General features: G+C 45.0%; 1 protein-coding gene across 2 annotated transcripts in view; it reads left to right on the top strand.

Moving 5' to 3' along the window:
- Positions 1-24411, top strand: part of OCA2 (OCA2 melanosomal transmembrane protein) — a 287533-nt gene that overhangs the window by 202670 nt on the left and 60452 nt on the right. For both annotated transcript variants that reach the window (XM_084841774.1, XM_084841775.1), the window contains exons 19-21: positions 634-693; positions 2334-2438; positions 19081-19174. In XM_084841774.1, coding sequence (XP_084697900.1) covers positions 634-693; positions 2334-2438; positions 19081-19174 — 259 coding nt within the window. The remainder of the gene's footprint in view (positions 1-633; positions 694-2333; positions 2439-19080; positions 19175-24411) is intronic.

The following is a 24411-nucleotide window of genomic DNA, read 5'->3' on the forward strand; positions in this document are numbered from 1 at the left end:
CATTTACTGCTGAGTATTTTGGCTAAAGGTCAGTACCCATACGGTGCCTTATGCACTCATAGAATGTAGAAAGGTGTTGTATACTGAGTTAGACCACTGGTCTATCTAGCTCAGTATTGTCTATACTAAATGGGATCCACTGTCCAGGGTTTCAAGAAGGGGTCTTGTCCAGCCCTATCTGGAGATTCTGGGGGTTGAAGCTAGGACCTTCTACTTGCAAATTATGGGTTCTGCCACTAAGCTACAGGCATCCTCTTAACCTGTCAGAATATGACAGTTAATCTCTTTATCGGGTAATCAATTCTAAGGTTAAAAAAGCTAACCAGCTGCTTACAGTTTCAGGTTAAGTGATAATGGAAACCAGCTCTTTGTTTAAGAGAAACGTAGATGACGTGTGCCATAGTTATTTTGGGTGAGATGAAGTAGTCAGAGTTATACCTTTTATTGAACCAACTTCTCTTGGTAAGAATTATAATAAATGTTGACAAATCAAATATTTTAAAGATTTTTTTGAAGTTACTTTGTACTTGAAAGATAATCAATTCTGTACTAAGGGATTTATTTGCTGAAATATTTAAAGTGTGAATTTTACATATCTGATTTAACTTAATTAAATCTTTTTTTTCAAACTAGGCTTTGGCTCATCTTCATTTAATAGAATACATAGGAGAACAGACAGCTTTGTTAATAAAGGTATACTTCATAATAATTTGTTTCACTCAGAAATGGAGACATTTCTGTATTGCTGTCATATTTATGATATTAAATTAATTATTAAATCCTGTGGTCAGGGATACAAAATTATGTTTTGGTTCCTACTTTTTCCCTGTGATCCTGGATTCAACAATAAACTTGTAGTGCCAGCAATGAAATTATGGAATTTCCCCTTCCCCTTTTAGTTATATGATTGTAATGTGGTGAATAAAGCCATCACATTGCAAATAGATAGTGACTGTTCTTCCTCACGGATGACATAGATATTTTCCCCTATCTTTACCACTAGAGTGAATGCATACAGACATCAGGGGTGAGATTCGTTGGGCATCTGCTGAGTCCCATGCCCCTCCAGCATGGGGTCTGTTGCCAAGACAAAAATCTCCCTGCTACTCCTTCTATTGCTTCCTGTTTACCTGCCTTCTCCAAGTGAGTGAGCAGTGAAAGGAGCAAGGAGAAGGAGCACCAGTTCTCACCTTCCCTCACTCTCTGGATGGTGGTGGTCCAGCTTGGGCCCAGAGTGACAGGGCAGGAGCAACAGCAGGGAAGAGGAGGTTGCTACTTGGGGTGGAGGCTGAAGGCATCTTTTGCAAGGGTCTCCCAAAACTTGGAGGTGGACACTAGTTATGAAGCACCCAGGAAGAGCAGTCAGGGTCCAGAGATTCCCCTTGCATCTAATGTTTCAAATACATTTGCATACATTTTATTATTAACCCTTTTAGCAATGCTGTAAGATTAGAAGCCTATAGCTAAAAGAACTGGCTGGTTAGTTGAATAGTATGTGCATTTCAGTGTACCCAGTTTCACTGCATTTTAAAAAGGCCTGCATTTTTCTTTGCACATTTTTTTCAAATGTGCACATGTTGTCAAATAGATTTTGTTGTTGTTTGCGGAATGTATTGCAAGCTCAGAAATGCACAGATTTCTTTTAGCAAATTGCTTTTGGATCTGAAAAATGCAAAGTGGGTAAATCTGTTTAAAAACACACCCCACAATGGAACAACTTTTTCATACATCCTTATCTACCATACAGAGTTGTTGTGAGTCCAAAAGAGGAAAACCACAGGTATAGTACCCTGACCAGCTTAGAGTCAGGGTGGGAAAAAATGTAATAAATAAGAGGGGGAAATACATAGTTAATGGACAATATTATGGGATGGATTTGAACTTAGTCATACTTAGAGTAGACCCATTAAAATCAATAGGGCTTTAGTTCATTACAACTAGCTTAATCCCATTGATTTCAATCGCTCTACTCTAAATATGACTTAGTTGGATCCAACCAAATGAACTCATTAAATGATGGCTATTGATAATGTTAATTTATTCTTGAGAACAAATTTAGCTGTTAGAAATGTTAACAGTTGTAATCCCCCCACCCCACACTTTTCTGTTGAATCAGACAACTATTATGCTATTTCTGCTAATACATTTGTATTTCATATCAGTTTTTGAAACATTGGATATATTTATGGGAAAAAACCTGCAGAATGTTTTTTCCAGTTTAGAAGGAGCCATCAATTTAACCATTTTAGTTGCAAAATAATAGCTTTCAGGGCAAAGGGAACATTTATTTTATTATTTTTATAATAATATGTATATTATTTTTGTAACACCAGATGGTGCCTGAAGACCAACGCTTGACAGTTGCTATCATTTTAGTTCTCTGGGTCTCTGCTTTGGCATCATCCCTAATTGACAATATTCCATTCACTGCTACAATGGTAAGTTGTCTTTACTTCCTTCCTTTAGGCGTAAGAAGTACAATATTGGAACATTACTGAATGCCCAGGTCACTGCAGGTTTCCTTTCAGTCCTCCCACATATTAGTTTACAAAAACTGTTTCTGCATGCCCAGTTGCTTTGTTGCCAAGGAGTCCCTTTTGTTCGCACTCTGAGAAGAGAGATTTAAAATTCATCGTAGCACAATACAAATAAAAGTGCTTTTGATGCAAGCTTGGTGCCTTTCTTTTCTTGGCCAACTTGGAACACTGCACCCTATTCCACAGGGGAGGGCAACCTTTTTTATATTGAGGGCTGCATTGCTTTGTGGTTAATTTGTTGGGGTCCACATGTCAGTGGTTGGGTGGCGCTGAAGGCAGCAGCGGTCAGGGCATGAGCCAAATTTAGATGGGGCACTCCTTTTCTCTCCCTCCAATATCCTTTCTGCCCAGTAGGCTGCCAAGGAAGGAACAGACAGCTCTGCCCAGAGTCTGAACTTATCACATGTGGAGCATTTTTGAAATTAAGCTGAGGGCTGCATGAACGTATGCTGAGGGCTGCAGGTTGCCCATCCCTGCTATACTGCATACTTTTTGCAGGGTTTTATTTTTATTTTTTGCAGACTATTGAACATTCAGTCATGCTTTTTAAACCTTGGGCTAATGACTGGAAATGCTAATGTCAATGCCAGTGCAGTGTAGACAGTGTCATCCAAGAATAACAAGAACAAGATATGTACTGAATGTGAAGATCATGTGTAATGAATTAAAGAAAAAAAGAGAAATAGTATTGGACAAGACCACTCTAAAACACAGTGGAAAGGAGGGCCACCACTTTCACCTTTGCTACAGGAGAATTGGCTGCTCCCTGGTATTTGAGAACATGCCAGAGTCAGGGAATCCCAGATTACCAAAGCACAAGGAATGATGTAAATATAAATAAAAAGTAGCATATGATCAAAACAAGGAAAATAGGTGGTTACACTTATTAAAGATTTGTTTAAGACATTTATTTACCATAGAAAGGATCATCCAGTGTCACTGACAATAACCATGCCAGGGTTGATACAAAAGTCAGTCTTAGAGAGCAATCCTAGACAGCATCTGAGGGGCCATAAGATGCTACAGATCTCCTCCTCTGAGGTCAGAGACAAAGCTCTGACCTCAGAGGAGGAGATTGGATCTTTGATCTCCTCGCTGCCCCCCAGCTGCTGCAAAAAACTCTGCAGCAGCTCCTTCTCCTAAGTTCAGTGTTGCAACCTCTGAAAGGGAAGAAATGACATTTGGGGGGGGGGCGGGGAATTGGGCAGGGAGGAGAATGGACATGGATCTTCCAGATCCATAAGCCTCTTTGCTCCTGTCCTTGTCCACAGCAAAGTAAGAGAGTTAGATGGGCTCAGAGGCCTATCTAACTTAAAATGCATTTAAGGAGGATTTATTTAATTTACAATATTTATATGCCGCTCCATATCTAGAACAGATTTCGGAGTGGTGAGCACAAAAAATAAAACAGTAGAAGAATAAAAAAGATTAAAACAGCACATTAAAATTATACTTCTTTAAAAAACACACAATACCAATATAAACTGTGACTGGTCCATTAAGGAATGCCTCCTGGAAGAGTGCTGTTTTCAGGAGGCACCGGAAACAATGCAGTATTGGTGCCTGCCTGACCTTCAGGGTCAGGGAATTCCAAAGAAAGGGGGCTGCCATGCTGAAGGCTCTTCTTCTGGTGGACTCCAATCAGGCCATAGGTCTATGTGGAACCACCAGGACCAAGCCCTCTGATAACTTCAGTGACCAGGCAGGCTGGTAAGGGAGAAAGTGCTCTCTCAGGCGAAAAAGCCTCTGTTGTCTCTCTCACCCTGCAAGGCTCTTGCTGGCAGAGCATAGGATGGCTGGAGGGCTCCAAGATCTAATGGGGCATCTAATCCATAGCACTGCACCCTAAACCAAGCATTGACGAGGGATCATTCCTATATTATAATGTAAAGGAATGGGGTCGCTCCTCCAAGTACATGGTTCTGCCTTCCAGTGTGGAAGGAAGTGTGGATGAAGCTACATTTGGGAATGGTTCTCTGCCCAAGCATTTCTTTCCTCTGAATCCAGAAACTGACCATCTTGTTTCTGATTGAAAGAGGTGATACCTGTTCACTGGACGGAACTGTGCATGGAGCTGGAATAGTGCTTACCATTTCTGCCAAAGTAAAACTGCTGGTCAAATGAGAAAGATGCTTTGGCAGTGGCTATGGCTGCAGCAGAAATTACAAGGAAAACCTATGATTTATTTTGATCAGATGGACTGTCTCTTTTTAACATTTCCATGGGTATGTTTGAAGCAAGTGTTAGATCTCTTACAGCAGCCTTCCTCAACCTGCTGCCCTCCACATCTGATACACTGTTCTTGGCCATGCTGGCTGGGAATTACAGTCCAACATATCTGGAGGACACCAGGTGGGGAAAGGCTGTTCTAGAGGTAGCCCAATTGGATTTAACATCAAATTGCCAGTAACGAAGTAAGAACCATGCAGTGGCAAGGTCAGTTCCAGACTGGTTCCTTCAGCAGTAAACCAGAAATAAAGTTCTAATGTACATAGCCACAATCTGCTCTCCTTTATGAGATAGCTTTTCCTATTTACTGGTTCACAATTGGCATTTTAAGCTAGAATAAATATGGCAAATTGCATAAGACATGATTTAAATTTAATTAAACCTTTTCTGATTTTTTTTTATGGTATTGTTTAAGCAGGAGAGGCTGTCGACCAGGTTTAAAATCTAATTTATTTGTTTAAAATGACAGCTTCTTAACATTATTAACTTAATCGTCAGTGAGTTCTGCCCTCAGAATGTTATGCAGCAAAACCTTATTTTCAACACGTACTTTATTTTAATAAACCACTATTGCATGCTGCATATGTTCAGCCATCTGTTTATATCTTTCCCTTTTATTACTATGGCCTAGAAATTTTTATATTGAATCACTCTTTCACACTTTTCTTTTAATACAGTGTAATAAGCCAATTAACACTGAACAACGTGTCCAGAGCCAAAGGATGGCTGGGGGAGGTGTGACTCCATCTTCTGGCCTTCGTTTGTTGCTCTGCAATGCCAGGTCTGTTACCCAGAAAACCTCCCTCATCCATGACATGATCCTGGATGAGGGTGCAGACCTGGCATGTATTACGGAGACCTGGCTGGCCGAGGCTGCTGCTCCAACTCTTGCGGCCATGTGTCCAGCTGGATTTTCGTATGCACAGCAGCCGAGAGCTGGGCATCGGGGAGGGGGAGTGGTTGTTATCTACAGAGTCCTTGGTCCTCACCAGACTCCCTCTCTGGGAGACCAAGGTTGCTGAATGCATGTACTGGAGGTTGGGCCCAAAGGGCAGTCTGGGATTCTGCTCGTGTACCGTCCACCCCGCTGCACGACTGACTCCCTGGCCAAGGTGCTTGAGGTGGTCTCTGATGTGCGTGTACAGTCCCCTAACTTATTGGTGTTGGGGGACTTCAGTGTACATTCAGAGGCCATCCTCACAGGAGTACCTCGGGACTTCACGGAGACCATGGCTTCCTAGGAGCTGCACCATATTCTAACTGGGCCCACCCATGTAGCCGGTCATGCGCTAGACCTTGTGTTTGTTTCTGGAGAAGCGGGGAGTGATCTGGAAGTCGGGGGTATATCCACCACCCCCTTGTCATGGTCAGATCACTATCTGGTGACATTAGACTTCTCGGTTCCACAACCCCTCCGCAGGGATGGGGGACCCATTAAAATGGTCCGCCCCAGGCATCTTATGGATCCGAATGGATTCCTGAACACGCTTGGGGATTCTCTGGAGCACGCCAACGGCCACTCGGTCAAGACCCTGGTGGGTGGCTGGAATGCCTAAATCACTGGGGCATTAGATCGGGTGGCTCTGAAACGCCCCCTCCCCCTGAACAGGGCTTGGACTGCACCATGGTTCAATCCGCAGTTACGAGCTCTGAAACAGGAGGTGAGACGGCTAGAGCCCCGGTAGCGGAAGTCTCGCTCCAAAGACGATCAGACACGGGCTAGAGCTGTATCTTCAGCCTATCACGTGGCGGTGAAGGCAGCAAAAAAGGAATAATATGCTGCCTCTATCGCGTCTGCAGAGTGCTGTCCCAGGAGGCTGTTCCAAGTGGTCCGGAGCCTGGTCGGTCCTGTGGCTCCAGAACCACTGGAGCATTCTAAGGCCTCCTGTGAGGCCTTGGCAAGGCACTTTGCAGATAAAATTGATCGGATTAGGATGTTACTCCGCACACTGTGGATACAGTTAGTGAGTGAGAGGTGGCCTGTGGCAAACCGGTTTTGTGGGATCAGTTCCAGCTTCTTCCTTTTGATGAAGTGGACAAGGTGCTTTCATCTGCAAGGCCGACCGCCTGCTTACTTGATCCTTGCCCATCTTGGCTCATTATGGGCTGCAGAGAGAGACTGGGTGAGGGGATCAGGGCGGTGGTGAACGCCTCCCTTGAGGAGGGAGTGATGCCATCAGCCCTCAAGGAGGCAGTGATAAGACCGCTCTTAAAGAAGCCCTCCTTGGATCCTTAAGTTCTGAACAACTTTTGCCCAGTCTCGAATCTGCCATTTTTGGGCAAGGTGACTGAGCGGGTGGTGGCAGCGATGCAGTTGAAGGCACACTTGGAAGAAACCAATTATACCTAGACCCATTTCAGTCAGGCTTCAGGCTTGGGCATGGGACAGAAATGGCCTTGGTCGCCTTGGTAGATGATATGAGGAGGGCTCTGGATAGGGGTGAATGCTCCTTCTTTGTTCTCCTTGACCTCTCAGTGGCTTTTGATACCCTTGACCATGGTATCCTCCTGGACCGCCTGGAGGGGTTGGGCATTGGAGACACCATATTGCGGTGCTTCTGGTCCTTCCTCTCCAGCAGGTACCAGAGGATAGCACCGGGAGAGGAGGTTTCGGACCCATGACCACTCACTTGTGGGGTGCCACAGGGTTCCATCCTCTCCCCGATGCTATTTCACATATTTGTGAAGCCGCTGGGGGCTATCATCAGGAAGTTTGGGGTGCGTGTCATCAGTATGCAGATGACACACAGCTAGGGATGGATGAAAGTCACTTCCCTGATCCTGAAGCTTGCTTCGCAGTGGGGGGGAGGCGCTCCGTCCCTCCCCCCGAAATTCTGGCGGGGGGGAGGCGCCCCATCCTTCCCCACTGAAATTCTGGCCAGGGGGGAGGCGCCCTGTCCCTCCAGCTGCGAAACCGCCCCTCCTGCCCGGACGCAAATGGCGGTAGCCGTAGCCGCCATTTGTGTTCCTTATTTTGGCACGTGTAGTCTACGTAAACATTTACGTAGACTATGGGGAAAATAAGGGCAACGCTATTTGCGTTGCCCTTATTTTCTCCGTAGTCTACGTAAATGTTTATGTGGACTACATGTGCCAAAATAAGGAATGCAAATGGCGGCGCCCATGGGCGCCGCCATTTGCATACGCACTTTTTTTTTCTTCTTCAAAGTCAGCCGTGATAGGCTACGTAAAGATTTACATAGCCTATCACAGTGTTTTTTTAAAATCTAGCCGTGATAGGCTACGTAAATCTTTACGTAGCCTATCACATTTGCTTGTTGTTTTTTTTTACTTGTAAATGGCGGCGGCGGCAGCTGGTCGGAAGACCGGCTGCTGCCGCTGCACCGCTGCCGGAGCCGCCGCCGCTGCCAGGGACATTCAACCAAGGTAAGTCCTGTCCCGGGGGGGGGGGCAGACCATTTCTCCACCAATTTCGGGGGGCCGAATGCGCTGGCATTTGGCCTCCTCGAGATTCGTGGAGAAATTCTCTGACATCCCTACACGCAGCTCTACCTCACATTCAAATCTTCACCAAGGTTGGCCATAGAATCCCTGTCCAAATGTCTGGAGATGGTGAGTGGCTGGATGGGGAGGAATAGGCTGAAGGTGAACCCTGACAAGACCAAGGTACTTTTGGTGGGAGACAAGAGGAGGCTGGGGGATGTTGACCTGGTGTTGAATGGGGTACGGCTACCCTTGAAAGACCAGGTCCACAGCCTGGGGGTCATTTTGGACTCATAGAATCATAGAATAGTAGGGTTGGAAGGGGCCTACAAGGCCACTGAGTCCAACCCCCTGCTCAATGCAGGAATCCAAGTCAGAGCATCCCTGACAAATGGCTGTCCAGCCTCGTCTTGAAGGCCTCCAGTGTGGGAGAGCCCACCACCTCCCCAGGTAATTGGTTCCATTGTCGTATTGCTCTTACAGTCAGGACGTTTTTCCTGATGTTCAGCTGGAATCTGGCTTCCTGTAACTTGAGCCCATTATTCCGTGTCCTGCACTCTGGGATGATCAAAAAGAGATCCTGGCCTTCTTCTCCGTGACAACCTTTCAAGTACTTGAAGAGTGCTATCCTATCTCCCCTCAGTCTTCTCTTCTCAAGGCTAAACATGCCCAGTTCTTTCAGTCTCTCTTCATAGGGCTTTGTTTTCAGTCCCCTGATCATCTTTGTTGCCCTCCTCTGAACCCTCTCCAGTTTGTCTGCATCCTTCTTAAAGTGTGGTGCCCAGAACTGGACACAGTACTCCAAATGAGGCCTCACCTGTGCTGAGTAGAGGGGAACTAGTACTTCCCGGGATTTGGAAGCGATGCTTCTATTAATGCAGCCCAAAAGAGCATTGGCCTTTTTTGCAGCCACATCACATTGTTGGCTCATATTCAGCTTGTGATCGACAACAATTCCAAGATTCTTCTCGCTTGTAGTTTTGTTGAGCCACGTATCCCCCATCTTGTAACTGTGCCTTTGGTTTCTTTTTCCTAGGTGCAGAACTTGGCATTTATCCCTATTAAATGTTATTCTGTTGTTTTCTGCCCAGCGCTCCAGTCTATCCAGATCACTTTGAATTTTGTTTCTGTCTGCCAAGGTATTAGCTATCCCGCCCAATTTTGTGTCATCTCCAAATCTGATCAGCATTCCCTGCACCTCCTCCTCCAAGTCATTAATAAAAATGTTGAAGAGCACTGGGCCCAGGACTGAGCCCTGCGGTACCCCACTCGTTACCTCTCCCCAGTTTGAGAAGGTCCCATTGATAAGCACTCTTTGAGTCCGATTCTGTAGCCAACTGTGGATCCACCGGATCGTTGTTTCATCTAGCCCACTTTGAGCTAGTTTGCTCATCAGGATATAATGGGGCACTTCGTTGAAAGCTTTGCTGAAGTCGAGGTATATGATGTCTACAGCATTCCCACGGTCTACAAGGGAGGTTACTTGATCAAAAAATGAGATCAGATTTGTCTGGCAGGACTTGTTTTTGACAAATCCACGTTGGCTTCGAGTAATCACGGCATTGTTGTCAAGGTGCTTCCAGATGGATTCCTTTATCATCTGCTCCAGAATTTTCCCAGGGATTGGTGTCAGACTGACTGGTCTGTAGTTCCCAGGTTCCTCCTTTTTACCCTTTTTGAAGATAGGGACAACGTTAGCCCTCCTCCAGTCATCTGGCGCTTCCCCGTCCTCCATGATTTCTCAAAGAGAATAGACAGTGGTTCTGAGAGTTCTTCTGCCAGTTCCTTTATTACTCTAGGATGCAGTTCATCTGGCCCTGGAGATTTGAACTCATTCAAAGTAATGAGGTGTTCCTTGACCATATGCCTATTGATCTCAAGCTGCAATCCTGCTGGTTCAGCCTGTACTTCGCCTTTGCCAGGGGGGCCACAGACCCTCTTTTGGGAGAAGACTGAGCCAAAGTAGGAATTTCTGTTATCGTTTTGCCATCCTCATTTAATAGCTGAACCACCATTTCTTTCCTCTGTCTTTTACTATGCACGTAGCTGAAGAAAGCCTTTTTGTTGTTTTTAGCATCCCTTGCTAACCTCAGCTCATTCTCAGCTTTAGCCTTCCTGACGCCATCCCTGCAATTCTGTGCTATCTGCCTGTACTCTTCCTTTGTTACTTGGCTTTCTTTCCACTTCCTATATGTGTCCTTTTTTGTTTTCAGGTCATCCCTCAGCTTTTTGTGAAGCCACATTGGCTTCTTCTATTTCTTCCACCTTTTCTTCTTGTTGGAATTGTTTGTGATTGTGCCTTGAGAATTTCCTTTTTTAAAAGCTCCCACCCATCTTGGACTCCTTTTCTCATTAGCGTCGCTTGCCATGGGACCTTACTTATCATTGTTCTGAGTTTATTAAAATCAGCTTTCCTAAAATCCAGGGTACGCATTTGACTACACTCAGCTTTTGCTTCCCTTAGAACCAAGAACTCAAGTACAACATGGTCGCTTTCCCCCAGAGTTCCTGTAACTGCTACTTTATCCACTAAGTCATCTCTGTTGGTTAGGATCAAGTCAAGGATAGCCGATCCTCTAGTTCCTTCCTCTACTTTCTGTAGGAGGAAGTTATCCACCACACAAGTCAGGAATTTCCTGGAGGGGCCATGTTTTGCAGAATTTGTCTCCCAACAAATATCGGGGAAATTGAAGTTCCCCATTACTACTACATCATGCTTCCTTAAAACATTGGCTATTTGCTTTTCAAAAGTTTCATCCTTGTCTTCTCCTTGATTGGGTGGCCAGTAGTAGACTCCGACCACCAGGTTCCTTTTATTCTTTGCTCCATTTATTTCAACCCAGATGCTCTCGATGGGGCTACCAAGCTCCTCCTCCTGTATTTCTGTGCAGAGATATGTATTTTTCACATACAGTGCAACCCCACCTCCCTTTCTGTTCCTCCTGTTCTTTTTGAACAAGTTATATCCTTCAATTGCTGTATTCCAGTCATGAGAGTCATCCCACCAAGTCTCAGTTATACCTGTCAGGTCATAATTTCCCTCTTGTATTAAGAGTTCAAGTTTGTTCTGTTTGTTTCCCATACTCTGGGCATTAGTATATAGACATCGAAGACCATGTGCTTCATAGTCTGGCTTTCTTCCTACATGTGTCTGAAGACTATTATTGGGCACTATCAGAGCTGTTCTCTCCATTGCAGTACATGCACCTACATCCACTGTTACCCCCAACATTACATCTCCCTTCCCCGTAGGATTCAGTTTAAAGCCCTCCTGATGAAGTTCTTCATGCTGTGGCCAAACACATTCTTCCCATCCTTTGTGAGGTGCAACCCGTCCCTAGCCAACAGCCCATCTTCCAGGAAGTATAGCCCGTGGTCCCAGAATCCAAATCTCTCTCGTCGGCACCACCTTCGTAGCCAGTCATTCACCCGGAGTATTTTTCGTTCCCTTTCTATCCCTCTTCTAACTCCTGGAAGGATGGATGAGAAAACTATCTGGGCCCACCCCAAAGTTCTTGAGTTTCCTCCCCAAAGCTTCAAAGTCTGTTGTGATCTCTTCGTAGCTCTGCTTGGAGGTATCATTTGTTCCCACATGGATGAGAAGAAAGGGATACCTGTCAGTGGGCTTTATGAGTGCAGGCAACCTTTCAGTCACGTCTCTAATCTGTCCTCCCGGGAGACAACATACCTGGTGAGTCCACGGGTCTTCACAACATACTTGGGTCTCGATCCCACGCAGCAAGGAGTCTCCCACTACTACCACTCTTCTCTTCTTCTTCTTGTATGCATGGGTTTCATCGCCTCTGTTTGACTGACCTTCAGCCTCTTGCTCACTCTCATGCAGGTTCCCCTGTGATTCTTCCTCTGCAGGCTGTCCTCCAGTTTCATCCGCAAGTACCTGGAATCGGCTCCACAGCTCCACTGCTTCCACAGGTGCAGAGTGGCATCTAGTTCTTCTTCTCCTAACTGTCACCCTTTTCCAAGGAGTATCCTCTACTCCATTTTTCTTCACCTCAGCATTTTCCACTGCCTCATCTTGCTGTTGCTCTTCAAGCTTCTGGTCTTCCCTTTGCTGCTGTAGTTCCCCCATTCTGTCCAAGAACTCTTCGTGTTCTCTTATTCCCTGGAGGGTCGACAGTCGCCGCTCCAGTCCACTTAATTTTTCTTCCAGCAGTGTGATCAACTTGCACTTGTTGCAGGTGTAGGCCATGTTGTTCTCAGGCAGGAAAACAAACATTGCACACACCTTGCAGGTCTCCACCACTGGAGAGTCTTGTCCTTCCATAGCCTCTTTTCCCTTTTTGTGTCTAGCTTTGTGATTGTACTAGACTAGCCTGTGCCTGCTCCTCTACTCAGTAGAGGTTAAAAGCAGAGTCCCACTGGTGTGACAGTGTGTGTTACAAGACAAATAAATGGAAAAAAGTTTGTTAAAAAAATAAAAAATGTTAGGGGCCTCCCCCTTGACCTCCCCTGCCGAACTCCCCTGGCCAACTCCTGTTCGGAGTTGTTAGAATGTGGCGGCTCGTCTGATTAAAGGCAGCCACCGGCGAGATCACATCACTCCAGTGCTGAAGGAGTTGCACTGGTTACCAGTTGTTTTCCGGGCCAAATTCAGGGTGTTGGTTTTGACCTTTAAAACCCTGTATGGTTCTGGCCCAGCCTATCTTTAGGAGCACCTCCAGCAACACCAGACAGGCTGCTTAACAAGATCAGCCTTGGATGGCCTTCTCTCTGTCCCATCAGCCAGGACAGCTAGACTGGTGGGGACGAGGGAGAGGGCCTTTTCTGTGGTGGCCCCCACTCTGTGGAACTCCCTCCCTAAGGAACTCCGTCATGCCCCCTCTTTAATGAGCTTCTACCGTACATTAAAAATGTGGTTGTTCAGGCAGGCATTTGGGGTGGGTTAGGGTATTTTAGAAAATGTTTTTATTGTAGAATTTTATTGTTTTAAACTGTTTTATTATATGTTGTACATCGCCCAGAGTGGCTGGGTGACCAGCCAGATGGGTGATTAATAAATTTAATAAATAAATAAATAAATAAATAAATAAATGTATTCTTTGAATAAGTAGCAAAATGATGTGTGTGTAGGAGGGGAGGCTGGTGGGGAAGTGATACAGTGTGCTTGAGAACTTATTTTTATTTTTTAATCCAGTCAATTGACAATCCAACAAAACATTGCAGTTAAAATTAATCTAAAACAGCCACAGACTAGGATTACTCCCTAAAGCTCCTTGCAAAGAGCAAGCTCCTTGCCAGCTTTCTGAAAGTCACCAAGGGACTTGCTTGGCAAGCCTCTCTGGAGAAGGAGTCCCACAATACAGGTGCCACCACTGAAAAGTCCCTACTCCTCTTTGTCATCACTTTTAACCCCAGGAGGAGCAGGTGTCCAGAACAAGGCCTCCTGTAATGATCTTAGGAATTCCACACTCCATTCATTATCTTACTGTACAGTTCAGATTTCTCACAGTCATACTTGCCATCATCTGAAAATGGACAAGATAGAAAAAGGACAGCAACTCTTGACATGCTGCACCAGAGCTCCCCATCTATTCCTCCTGCTGCCTGGTGGTGGCTTCTGTTGTCAGTACTGGCTTCAGGTTCTCAAGGCACCTCGAATGGGCCTCCTCCCTCAGTGAGTCCACCTTCTCACCACCATTGTCACCAGCTGCTATTTCTCCTCATTTGCTTTCTCATCACTGCTACCGCTTGCTTCCTTGCTTGCTTGACAGACAGAGAGGCAGTGAAAAGTTGGCAGTGGAATCAACTGCTCTTTCTTCTCACCATCACCATTGTCTGAGTAACAGTGAAAAATGGGAGAAGAAATAGGTTGCAATGGGGAGGAGAAGGAACAGCTCCAGAGGTCTCTTTCCAATGGGCCTGTTTATATACCAGTCCCACTGGTGCTTGAGCCTGGATGCTTCTCTCTAATGTAAAAGATGTATTCTGTGAATATGTGGCAAGATGGTGCATGTGTAGGAGGGCAGCTTGGGGAAGTGAGATAGTGAGGCCGTTGTCATGCGAGGCAAAGTAGGAGATACTTAGTCACAGGAGTACAGAAGATCGTTTTTTGAGTGAGAAGGCCCACTCCAAGCAGTAAGCTTCTTTAGGCTTTGGAATCTTTTTTTTCTTGTACCTGTGTGGTGCTGTGTGCGTGCGGTACTGTTTCCTACATTTCCAGTTTAGTGCTATATCATGCTTATGTCACCAGCAGCACAGGAGCCTGCCTTCTGGATGCAGTTTTAGATTATGGATATATTTCACTTGTATGGCAGCAAGGTGGAAACTGTGGAGCGTAGGCGGCACGGCTATGGTTTTTGTATTGCTTTTAAATTGAGAAAACACATTAAAGGACAAATATAATCTCATAATGCAGAATTTAGACAGTGTTGTTCCTGCTGCTTCAGAAGAAAGAGGGGATTCAAAGCTAATGACAACAAATACCACATTGACAAAGCAACCGCATAATTGCTGTGTGGCGTTGTTAGAGCAGTCAAGAGCTTCATGACTTGGAGAAAATCGATCTGTTAGATAAACAGAGATTGGTAAACTGATATAGTCTCCAAAGAGCAAGCTAGAAACAAGAAGACACTTCCTCAACTCCATTTAAAAACAGAATGCCCATTTTTAATTAATCAACTTGACTGCTTTCATTCAGTGGCAACCCAATGTCTTAGCGAGTGGGTCCCCATTATGTAGGCCAGCTTTATTGTAGTAAATGGGTTGGAGACTTATTCCCTTAATTTGAGGATTTTCTACAAAACAGCAAGCATCCCAGGCAATGCCTTTGTCCCTTTTGACCCCCTACAATTCTAGCCTTGTAGGAAGAGAGCAAGTAGAAATATTGGTCTTACATTACTGGTGTCCGCCTAGCCTGAGCTGTGCTACAAAAGCCTTAGAAGATCAGATCAGGTCAGGAATGGCTGTCCAAGAAGGCTTCATAGTTGTTCTAAGATTGCAGTGGCTATAATCCCCAGTATGGGTAGGGTGGCCACTTACTGTATTGTCAAAGAAGATGAAATTCAGCACTAAGACAGAGAACAAGTGAAGGCACAGAACTGCATAACATAATTGTGCATGCATAGATACAGATTTAGAAATAATGACTGTCGTTTAATGGAAATACATCTCACCATAGTGGGGATTACAGTGACCTGTGTATCTGCCTACTTAGTCTGCTGTCCAGGTGCTAACTGTTGATAGGCAACTTCAAGGCCCCATCTCTCCAGTTACCTTTTAACCAGACGTGGACTGGGCAGCCCTTCAAACAGAGCAGGGGTAAGAAACCTAGTGCTCTCCAGATATCTTATAGTACATCTCCCATACTTCTTTACCATTGGCCCTGCTGGCTGGGGCTGCTGGGAGTCCAAAACTTCTGGAGGGCACCAGATTGCCTACCCCTGAAATAGATGATGCCTTCAAATAGAGAACTGTCCTCTGTAAAGTAGGACACATGGTCACCCTAAGTACAGGCCTTAACTGAAGTTGTGTGTCTTCCTTATATACGTAACCATGATAAGTTGCCCTGATTGTTATTTGTGCATATGTTGAACTGCAGTGTAAGGCAGGGGTGGGAACAACCCGGTAGCCAGCCTTCCTTGTTAGGTGGGGCAGCCACATATCTAGGTGGGGCATTTGGAGGGGGAGGCGCATAGTGCCAGCCAATGCCTCCCCTCCCCTCACTGGTGGAGAGGATGTGAGGGCCAGGCCAGGGGAAAGGAAAGGCAGTGTCCTTCCCTGTCACTCCTCCATGCAGGGAGTGTGTTAGCTTACATAATGGGCTATGTAAAGGTCAAGTTAGCAGAAAATCTCGTATGAACACCAGGAATTAAATGACTGGCATATTTTTTGTTCCATACGAAAAAAGGATGTTAAGGATTCAGTGAACAAAGGGATCCCAAAAGGTGTAAACCAAACAAAATAGCTTATGCTATAATTAAGGAAGTAAAAATTAGTGTGGAGCTTGTTTTCTCAAAAATTCAGTTTTAATTTTGTATCACAACAGCAGCAATCCAATACAGTACAGGTTTAGAAACAGAGTAAGAGGACATTATAATGCAACCACAGTCGTGCATTTAGGGAGAGTGGTGCTGACAACAATATGGACAACTCCCTTGCTGAAGTCAATGAGACTGAGTCCTCAACTTCATAAAATTTTTACTGCATAATGGACTTCTTTTTGTACACTTAAAAATGCTTGATAAACATGCAAGAAAGCTTTCTGAATGGTAGGTTCACAATACCAGAGAGAAAAAATGCATAGCACCAGGAATATCAGACTCAAAAGCTTGTCTTTGCCTATAGCTACAGTCCCTGTGTTCTGATTCTTCATGAACTGAACTATTTTGGTAATGACAGTGAGCTTCTGAGCTTGGCTTTGATGCTGGATTAGGCATCTTAGTTTTAGATTCCACTTGAAAAAGAAACTTGCCCATACTACAATTTTAGGGAGGGGCAAAGAGAAAATAAATACTTTCGGGTGAATTTATTAACTCCTCCTTGAGGGTCCCTCTTTCTAGTCTTATCCATGACCTTTAGGTTTTCTTTCCAGTAGGACAATGAAGGGAAAACTTTTTAACTGGTTGCTATATAAAGCTAATTGTAGCAAGTAACTGGATTTTTTTTTTACTGGTTGCTGGGTTATTTTTTCTGCCCAGAAACCCCCAGAAGGCTTTATGCTGAGCTGCACACATTAGGAAAATCAGAAATTAGGCCTGTTCTAAAGCCTAGGTGGCCAGCCAGCCAGCCAACTGTAGCATGCACAGTAGTGTTTCTATTCCTCCAGGGCTGTTTTCATCCTTTGCCACCAAGTACTCAAGAATAATAAGAAAAAAATAGCTACTATGACTGTGAGTATAGTGAGTGCTTTAAAAGAGTCTAGGGTAATTTAGGGTAGATATTTTTTAGATCACTTTATCTTTTTATTTCAGCCTTTAGCAATAAGCACCCAATCCTGCTCTACTCATAATGACGGCAGAATAAACAAACTCTTACTTCTTACTGCAAGCAGACCAACATGCTTCTTTATTGCTGGCTGGGTAGAGAACACAACTGAAACTGAAAATCAGAGCAAAGGAAGGACCAAGGGGTGGAATCTAGCTCTAGCCCATAATACAAAGTTCTAATATTTAACTCTTCAAGGGTCATGTTATTAGGCTATTTTCTTCAGGATCACTTCAGTAATGATAGGGTGACTGTGATCATGAAAAATCCACCCTCAGCCAGGGAAAGTCTTGAATGAGTAGACTTTGGGGGGCTCTTCCAGATGAGGCTTTTGTTGTTCACTCACCCTGCCTTATTCACTGAATTTTTCAGAGGGCCCTATTCTTAAATTGCTCCTGTTCTTAAAACAAGCTGTCATTGTTTAAATGGATGCTGTCATTATCTGTCATATCACAAATTAAAAAGACAGTTTTCCAAAAGAAATTTGTGTGTGTGTGTGTGTGTGTGTGTGTAAAGCAGAACTCGGCGGGGGGGGGGGAGCACCCGTTTGCCCCACCCAGGCCACAGGGCCATTTTTGCCCCCCCTCCCCCATCACAGGTCACACCTCCTCCTCTCCCACGGCATCTGGAGTGTCTATGGAGCACCATAATGGTCACAATTAGCTTGTTTCCAAGCAAATTTTGACCTTTTTGGTGCTTCATGGTAGGTACAGAGCAGTAAAAGGGTAAAAAATGGTTCGAAATGGCCACTCTGGATGCCATTGTGTTAAATATAATACACACACGAACACACGCATGCACACATATATGCCCACCCACAGAATTTGTGGCCATACATATACACCCACCCACAGAATTTGTGGTGGCAGCAGGGGATAGTAGGGGCTACAGAGGGGGGCAACAGGGCCTGCCTGCGGCCTGTGGGCCACACATTACCAGCCCTGGTCTAAGGCATTGCTAATCTTTTTGTATCCCTTCATGTACAGTCTCCTTTGTGCCTGAGTTTGATGGGAGGTGATAAGGACTGCTGGTCCTTCATGATTGAATAGTCACATCTGTATTGCCCCAGCTGTGAGCATTGAACTCTTAGGTTAGAGGTGCCAAGATAGTGATAAATAAGATTCAAAGGTTTACTTACAAGGAGACTTTATTGGGCAACTAACAGCACACAGGCGTACCCAATGGTTGGATCAGACAGCTTCTCTGAACCAAGAGCCATGGGGTACAATGGGTCTTATATCATACATGTTAGCAATGAGGGAGCAAAACAGCAGCAAGCACCCCCTAGCATTCATTCTCAGCATAGACTAACAGCACTTGGTTCTCAGCACAGCCACCTGTAGCTTTAAGGTAAACAACCTCTGCTTCTCAGGCACATGAGAGATAAGACACTCTCCCAGGCTCATTAGTATGGAATGTGCTAGGCCATGCTATCAGCCCTCTGACTCATCTTTACATGCTCAGAGGCTTACTAGCAATGGAATTGCACCAATAATGAACTTAAGCAAGGCATTATGGATCCCTAGGCCCCTCTAACACTACAGGTGACTTGGTTACACTCCTGGGGCCAATACAATATCATGATAAAAAAAAAAATCCCTGCATCCCCATCAGGGACAAGAATTCTAAGATAGACTTCCCCCTTCACTCTAGCTTTCCACATATCGGGGCATTATGGGAGAGCATTCAAATGTGCAATCCTTGCAGAACAGCCTCAAGAGAACTGTACCATGTGCCTTCTCTGAATATTTGAACGAATTCTAAGAATGGCCCCATCACAGTTCTAAAACAAATAAAATGTTAGGCACAAAGTTGATCATTATATAACTTGCTTCCACCCTGTTTTACTGTAACTGATCATCTGGGGTGATCCATGGGTATGGTTAATAATATTATTTCCATTATTACTTTAATTTCTTCTTTACAGATCCCTGTACTTCTCAACCTGAGTCAAGATCCTGAGGTTAACTTACCTGTGAAGCCCCTGATCTTTTCATTGGCCATGGGTGCCTGTCTTGGAGGTAAGCACTGATAACAAACTTATGCACTGTAACAGTTCCTGAAAAAGTCTACACAAATGCGTAGAGCCGAAAGTACCTATTAAATTTAGGGCTGCAACTTTTTAAGCCAATCAGTCCATTAGATTAAGTGATTAAAACTCTCTTTAGTCAAATAAAAAAGGCCCCTAATTAATCAGAGAGCACGTTTTTAGTAACAGTTACTTTTAAAAATATAAATATTTATTGCCTGCCATCAGCAGTTTTTATATTTTAGAAAAAGAAGAAGCCTGCAGAGACATACACATTTACTGTCTAAAAACATAGCAAGTTTGGGTTTTTTTTTCCTTCAAAGTCCTTGTCTCAGTTGTATGCAGAATTAATTAACTGAATTTCATATGATTAATCAACCACAATTTCATTAATTAGGTGATAATCCTAACTAAATTATATTCTGACTGAAACTAAAAAAAAAAGGACAATAAATATGAGAACTGTCTGAATCTACTTCATCAGATTATTCGATTGGGCAAACCATGTATCGTGTTGATTGGTTTTTAACTGTTATCCAGCTGGTATGACTGCAATCCAAACATGCCGGTTTGGCCCCATGGGTTCTGGGGCTAGTGTACTGTTGTGACCTATGAGCATGAGCTGTGAACAGGGAAGTTTCTCGTTCAAATGTCACATCAGCCAGAAACTCACTAGGTGTCCTTAGGCAATCCACTATCTCCCAGCCTGATCCTCAGTATATAACATCATTTTCCATAGCTTCTATATATGCAACAAGCTCACTGTACATAGCTTTCCAGACCCTATTTTTCATCATATCTGCCTGCGTGTATTTTCTCTTCTTCCTCCTGCCATACCCCAGACTGACTTGGCTTTACCAAATTCCTCCACCCTGATTGGCCAGGGTCCTCAAAGGGGTGGCAAAGGCCTTCACACATATATTTGCAGGTAGGCCGCCTTTATGCTACCATTGAAAGTGCATTCACTGGGTGGTATGGTCAGCAGGGACAGCAGGGGGCATGGCTAGCAGGTACAATCCTGTTACCTCCCCACATGTTCCCCAAACCCATTGGGGAAGGTCTGAAGAAGGCTTTGCTGATGTGTTGAAGCACCAGCCCCATTTTTGAACAATGTTGTTCTTGGTTTTTGATTTTCTTTCACTGAGAAGGAAGGACTTTAGGAAATTGTTTTCAACTTCTTCTTCTTTTTTTTTTTTTTACCAAAGTAACAATGGGTGGGTTTGCAAGACATGCTATGCTACCCAGTGATTAAGCCACAGTGGGTTGGTTGTTAAGCCACAGTGGGTTGATTGACAGACTATTGGGCTTGCCATGGCTTGTTCTCCCCCTCCTTCTCCCTCAGTCCTCCAGCTGGCTCTGGCATGTATCACAGTGTCCTTCATAGCAGAACAAATCTTGTGTCTGCATCCAGGCATGCACCCTGCTCTGATCATTACCTCTTTTCATTCGCCATCATTCCCCCTGTAAGGCCTCAGGCCTGAACCAAGCTATTAGTAGTTTTAGAGGGGTTTAGATGATCCATAATGATCTCTGACTTTGGTTCAGTTGGCTGCTGTTTTCCCTAACAGGTCTCTTGATTTACCAGGATGAGTCAAATGTCGATAGTGCCACCTCAGCACATCCCATGCTAATGAAGGCTAGTATCTTATCAGGGCCTAGGATGTGCCTGAGAAGTGAGGCTATGTTTATGCTCAGTTACAGGTGGCTGTGCTGGGAAAGCTCTGGTTGTTTCCCTTCTGACCAAGCACTGTTAGCCTATGCTGGGAAAGTTGTAGATGAATGCTAAATAATGCTTGCTGTTGTCATGCTGCCTCACTGCTAACATGTATGGTATAAAACCCATTTTACCCCATGGCTCTGGGTTCAGAGAAGCTGTCTGATCCAAACATTGGGTACAACTGTGTGCTGATGGTACTCAATAAAGTACTCATTGTAAGTAAACCTGGATCTGATTTATCACTATCGTGGCACCTCTAAATTAAGAGGCCTACTGCAGGGGCAATACACCTCCCTGGGCTTTGAGAGTATGCAAATGTTTTTTAATTTTTATTTTTTTCCTGGTGTATCACTAGTGCTCAAGAGCACACTTGCAGCAGTCTGATTTGTGTAGTCTTGCCTGGTCAATTTCCTTGTATGTTTCAGCTGTCAAGGGAGCATGGAAGTGGAATAGGGAACATACAAGGAAATTGTCAAGGCAAGGCTGCATATTGGCTAATTTGTGCACAGTTGTGAAGCACCGGGTTTGGGGCCATGAGGAAGAAATATTAAAACAGGAACCCAGCAGTGCAATTGAGAAGCACCAAAAACAGTGAAGAAAGTGAAAGAAGTTGGTGCATCAAAGGGGGAGGGTCAATACCTCCCACTTAGCAATGCAATCCTCTAGATTATTTATTTATTTATTTGCAACATTTGTATACCGCTCCACATCCAAACAGATTACAGAGTGGTGAAAACAAGAAGTACAATAGATTAAAACAGCATATTAAAATTATCAAAAACAGAATGCCAATAAAAACCATGGCTGGTCATTTAAGGAATGCATCCTAGAACATAAGTGTTTTCAGGAGGCTCCAGAAGCAACACAGTGTTGGTGCCCGCCTGACCTCCAGGGGTAGGGAGTTCCAAAGAAAGGGGGGCGCCGCAGTGAAGGTTCTTCTCCAGGTTAGCTCCAATCGGACCATGGGTCCATGTGGAAACACTGCCCTCTGACGACCTCGGTGACCGGGCAGGTTGTAAGGGAAAAGGTGCTCTCTTGGGTATCTTGGTCCCAAGTTGTTTATGGCTTTGAACACTAGTACCAAAACCTTAAACCTGGCCCAGTAGTGAATGGGCAGCCAGTGCAGTTCCCTCAGTAAAGGAGTTGCATGCTGTAAAGAGGCAGCTCCATGGTTAGTCAGCATATACAGATGCTTTTGCTGTGGAGGGGTATCTGGGCCTTGTTGGAAGCAGTGTGTGTGGTTTTATTTAGGAAAAAATGTTCTTCGATGTATTTCTGCTGTGTGGAAGAATTGTGTTTCTACACCTTCCAACCGGGTTCCTGGGAAAAGACCTTCCGCGCACAGCTCCTTTCAAAGCTGCACTTAGCCACTGGCCAGTGTCATGCTTGAAACGGGAGACATGCTTTGGTCTTGGATCACTACCTTTCATTTCACACTACTGGATAATCCTTCTGCTTGCACATCATGAAGCACTTGTTTTTCACAGATCCACCTCCCTACACCGTTGTCCACTGTGCCATATCCCAGCTGTTCCAGAGGACCCTTCAACCCTTGAGAACAGTTTTTCAGGGGGTAGAGGATTATCAGTGGGTGGGTGGGTGGGTGGGGGAATCAATGAAAACCAGGAAGTTGGACTTGCCATGAAATGTTCTTCGGGTAAGGAGGGAGTGGAGCAGACAGAAATTCTGGTTGTATTGTTATACTGTGGTTTTAATGTTTTATATATTTTATATTGTTTTATTGTTGTGCTGTTTGGTTTTAATTTTTGTGAACCGCCCAGAGAGCTTCGGCTGTTGGGCGGTATAGAAGTTAAATAAATAAGTAAATAAAGCAAGCTCCTGAGGATGAATGGGTGCCCTGCCCCCCATCTGGGTTCTCCAGGCACCTGCCCAGCCCCTACTCCTGCTTGCATGTCCCTGGACCAGTGCTCAAGCCCTACACCTGCTCACCAAGCCACCCACAATTACCCGGGCCCCATATAAGGAGGCATGCTTGCAAGGGAGCCAGCTCTCTGAGTGCAAGCAGCCCCAGTGATGAAGCATCTCAGCCCAATGACAAAGCATCAGCAAACAAGCATGTTAAGCAACTGTGTAAGGGAAAGGTAAGTGAAATTACTTAATTATCTATTAGAGTCCCCCAGGTAACAATTTTAAATTGATAAATAGCAGCTGAAGGCAAAACAAGGGTACAGCTAAATCCCTGAGGGTTAACCCCTTACAAACGTACAAGAGAGAACTAAATATCATGGGGAATCCAGCAAGAACTTGGAGCCTTGCATTAACAAAGACCACTGAGTGGCTGAAAAGAACCTCAGCTGCATATTTTAAAGTAACCCCAAACTTAGAAAGGGTGAATAAGAGTCTGCTTAAAGCAGGAAAAAGTGCAGGCTAGCTTCAGATTGGGCTCTGTTGAGACTCAGGCTTTAGGCCTTAAGAGCGTTTCACCAAATAATGCAAGTTTAAGGGTTGAGCATATCAATGAAGTTCTAATAACACACAGAAAAAGGATCCAGGCCTTGCAAGCCACAGCCTTCCCAAATCACTTACTCTTTGTCTGCTGTCCCCTCCCCTCCAACTACCCATTGAATAGAGGATTTCCCCTCAATAGGTCTCCCATTCACTATTGTTAATAGGAATCACCTTCGTAAATAGGAATCACCATTCCCAGGGGGGCCAACTGACCTACATTTAGGGATGTCGGAGAATTTCTCCACGAATCTCCAGGAGGCCGAATGCCAACGCATTCGGCCCCCCGAAATTGGTGGAGAAACGGTCCGCCCCCCCGGAATGGGACTTACCTTTGTCGAATGTCCCTGGCACTGGCGGCTCCCGGCGGCGGTTAGGCGGCGGTTCGGCGGCGGCGGCCGGTCTTCCAACTGGCTGCCGCCGCTGCTATTTCCAAGGTGAAACAACAACAACAACAACAAACGTGATAGGCTATGTACAGATTTACGTAGCCTATCACAGCTAGATTTTCAAAAAACACCGTGATAGGCTACGTAAATCCTTACGTAGCCTATCACAGCTGACCTTGGGGGGAAAAAAAAAAGCATGTATGCAAATGGCGGCGCCCATGGGCGCCACCATTTGCGTTCCTTATTTGGGCACGTGTAGTCTACGTAAACATTTACGTAGACTACGTCAAAAATAAGGGCAACACAAATAGAGTTGCCCTTATTTTCTCCGTAGTCTATGTAAATGTTTATGTAGACTACACGTGCCCAAATAAGGAACGCAAATGGCGGTGCCCATGGGCGCCACCATTTGCGTACACGCTTCCCCCCCCCAAAGTCAGCCGTGATAGGCTATGTAAGGATTTACGTAGCCTATCACGGCTGACTGCAGGGACGCAAATGGCGGTGGCTACGGCCGCTGCCATTTGCGTCCTGGCAGGAGACGAGATTCGCGGCCGGAGGGACGGGGCGCCTCCCCCCCGGCCAGAATTTTGGGGGGAGGAACGGAGCGCCTCCCCCCCACTGCGAAGCAAGCTGCGGGATAAGGTAAGGGACTTT

Source organism: Heloderma suspectum, chromosome 3, assembly GCF_057233095.1.
Source record: "Heloderma suspectum isolate Gila_16-S chromosome 3, 16-S_ref, whole genome shotgun sequence".
NCBI classification, from domain to species: domain Eukaryota; kingdom Metazoa; phylum Chordata; class Lepidosauria; order Squamata; family Helodermatidae; genus Heloderma; species Heloderma suspectum.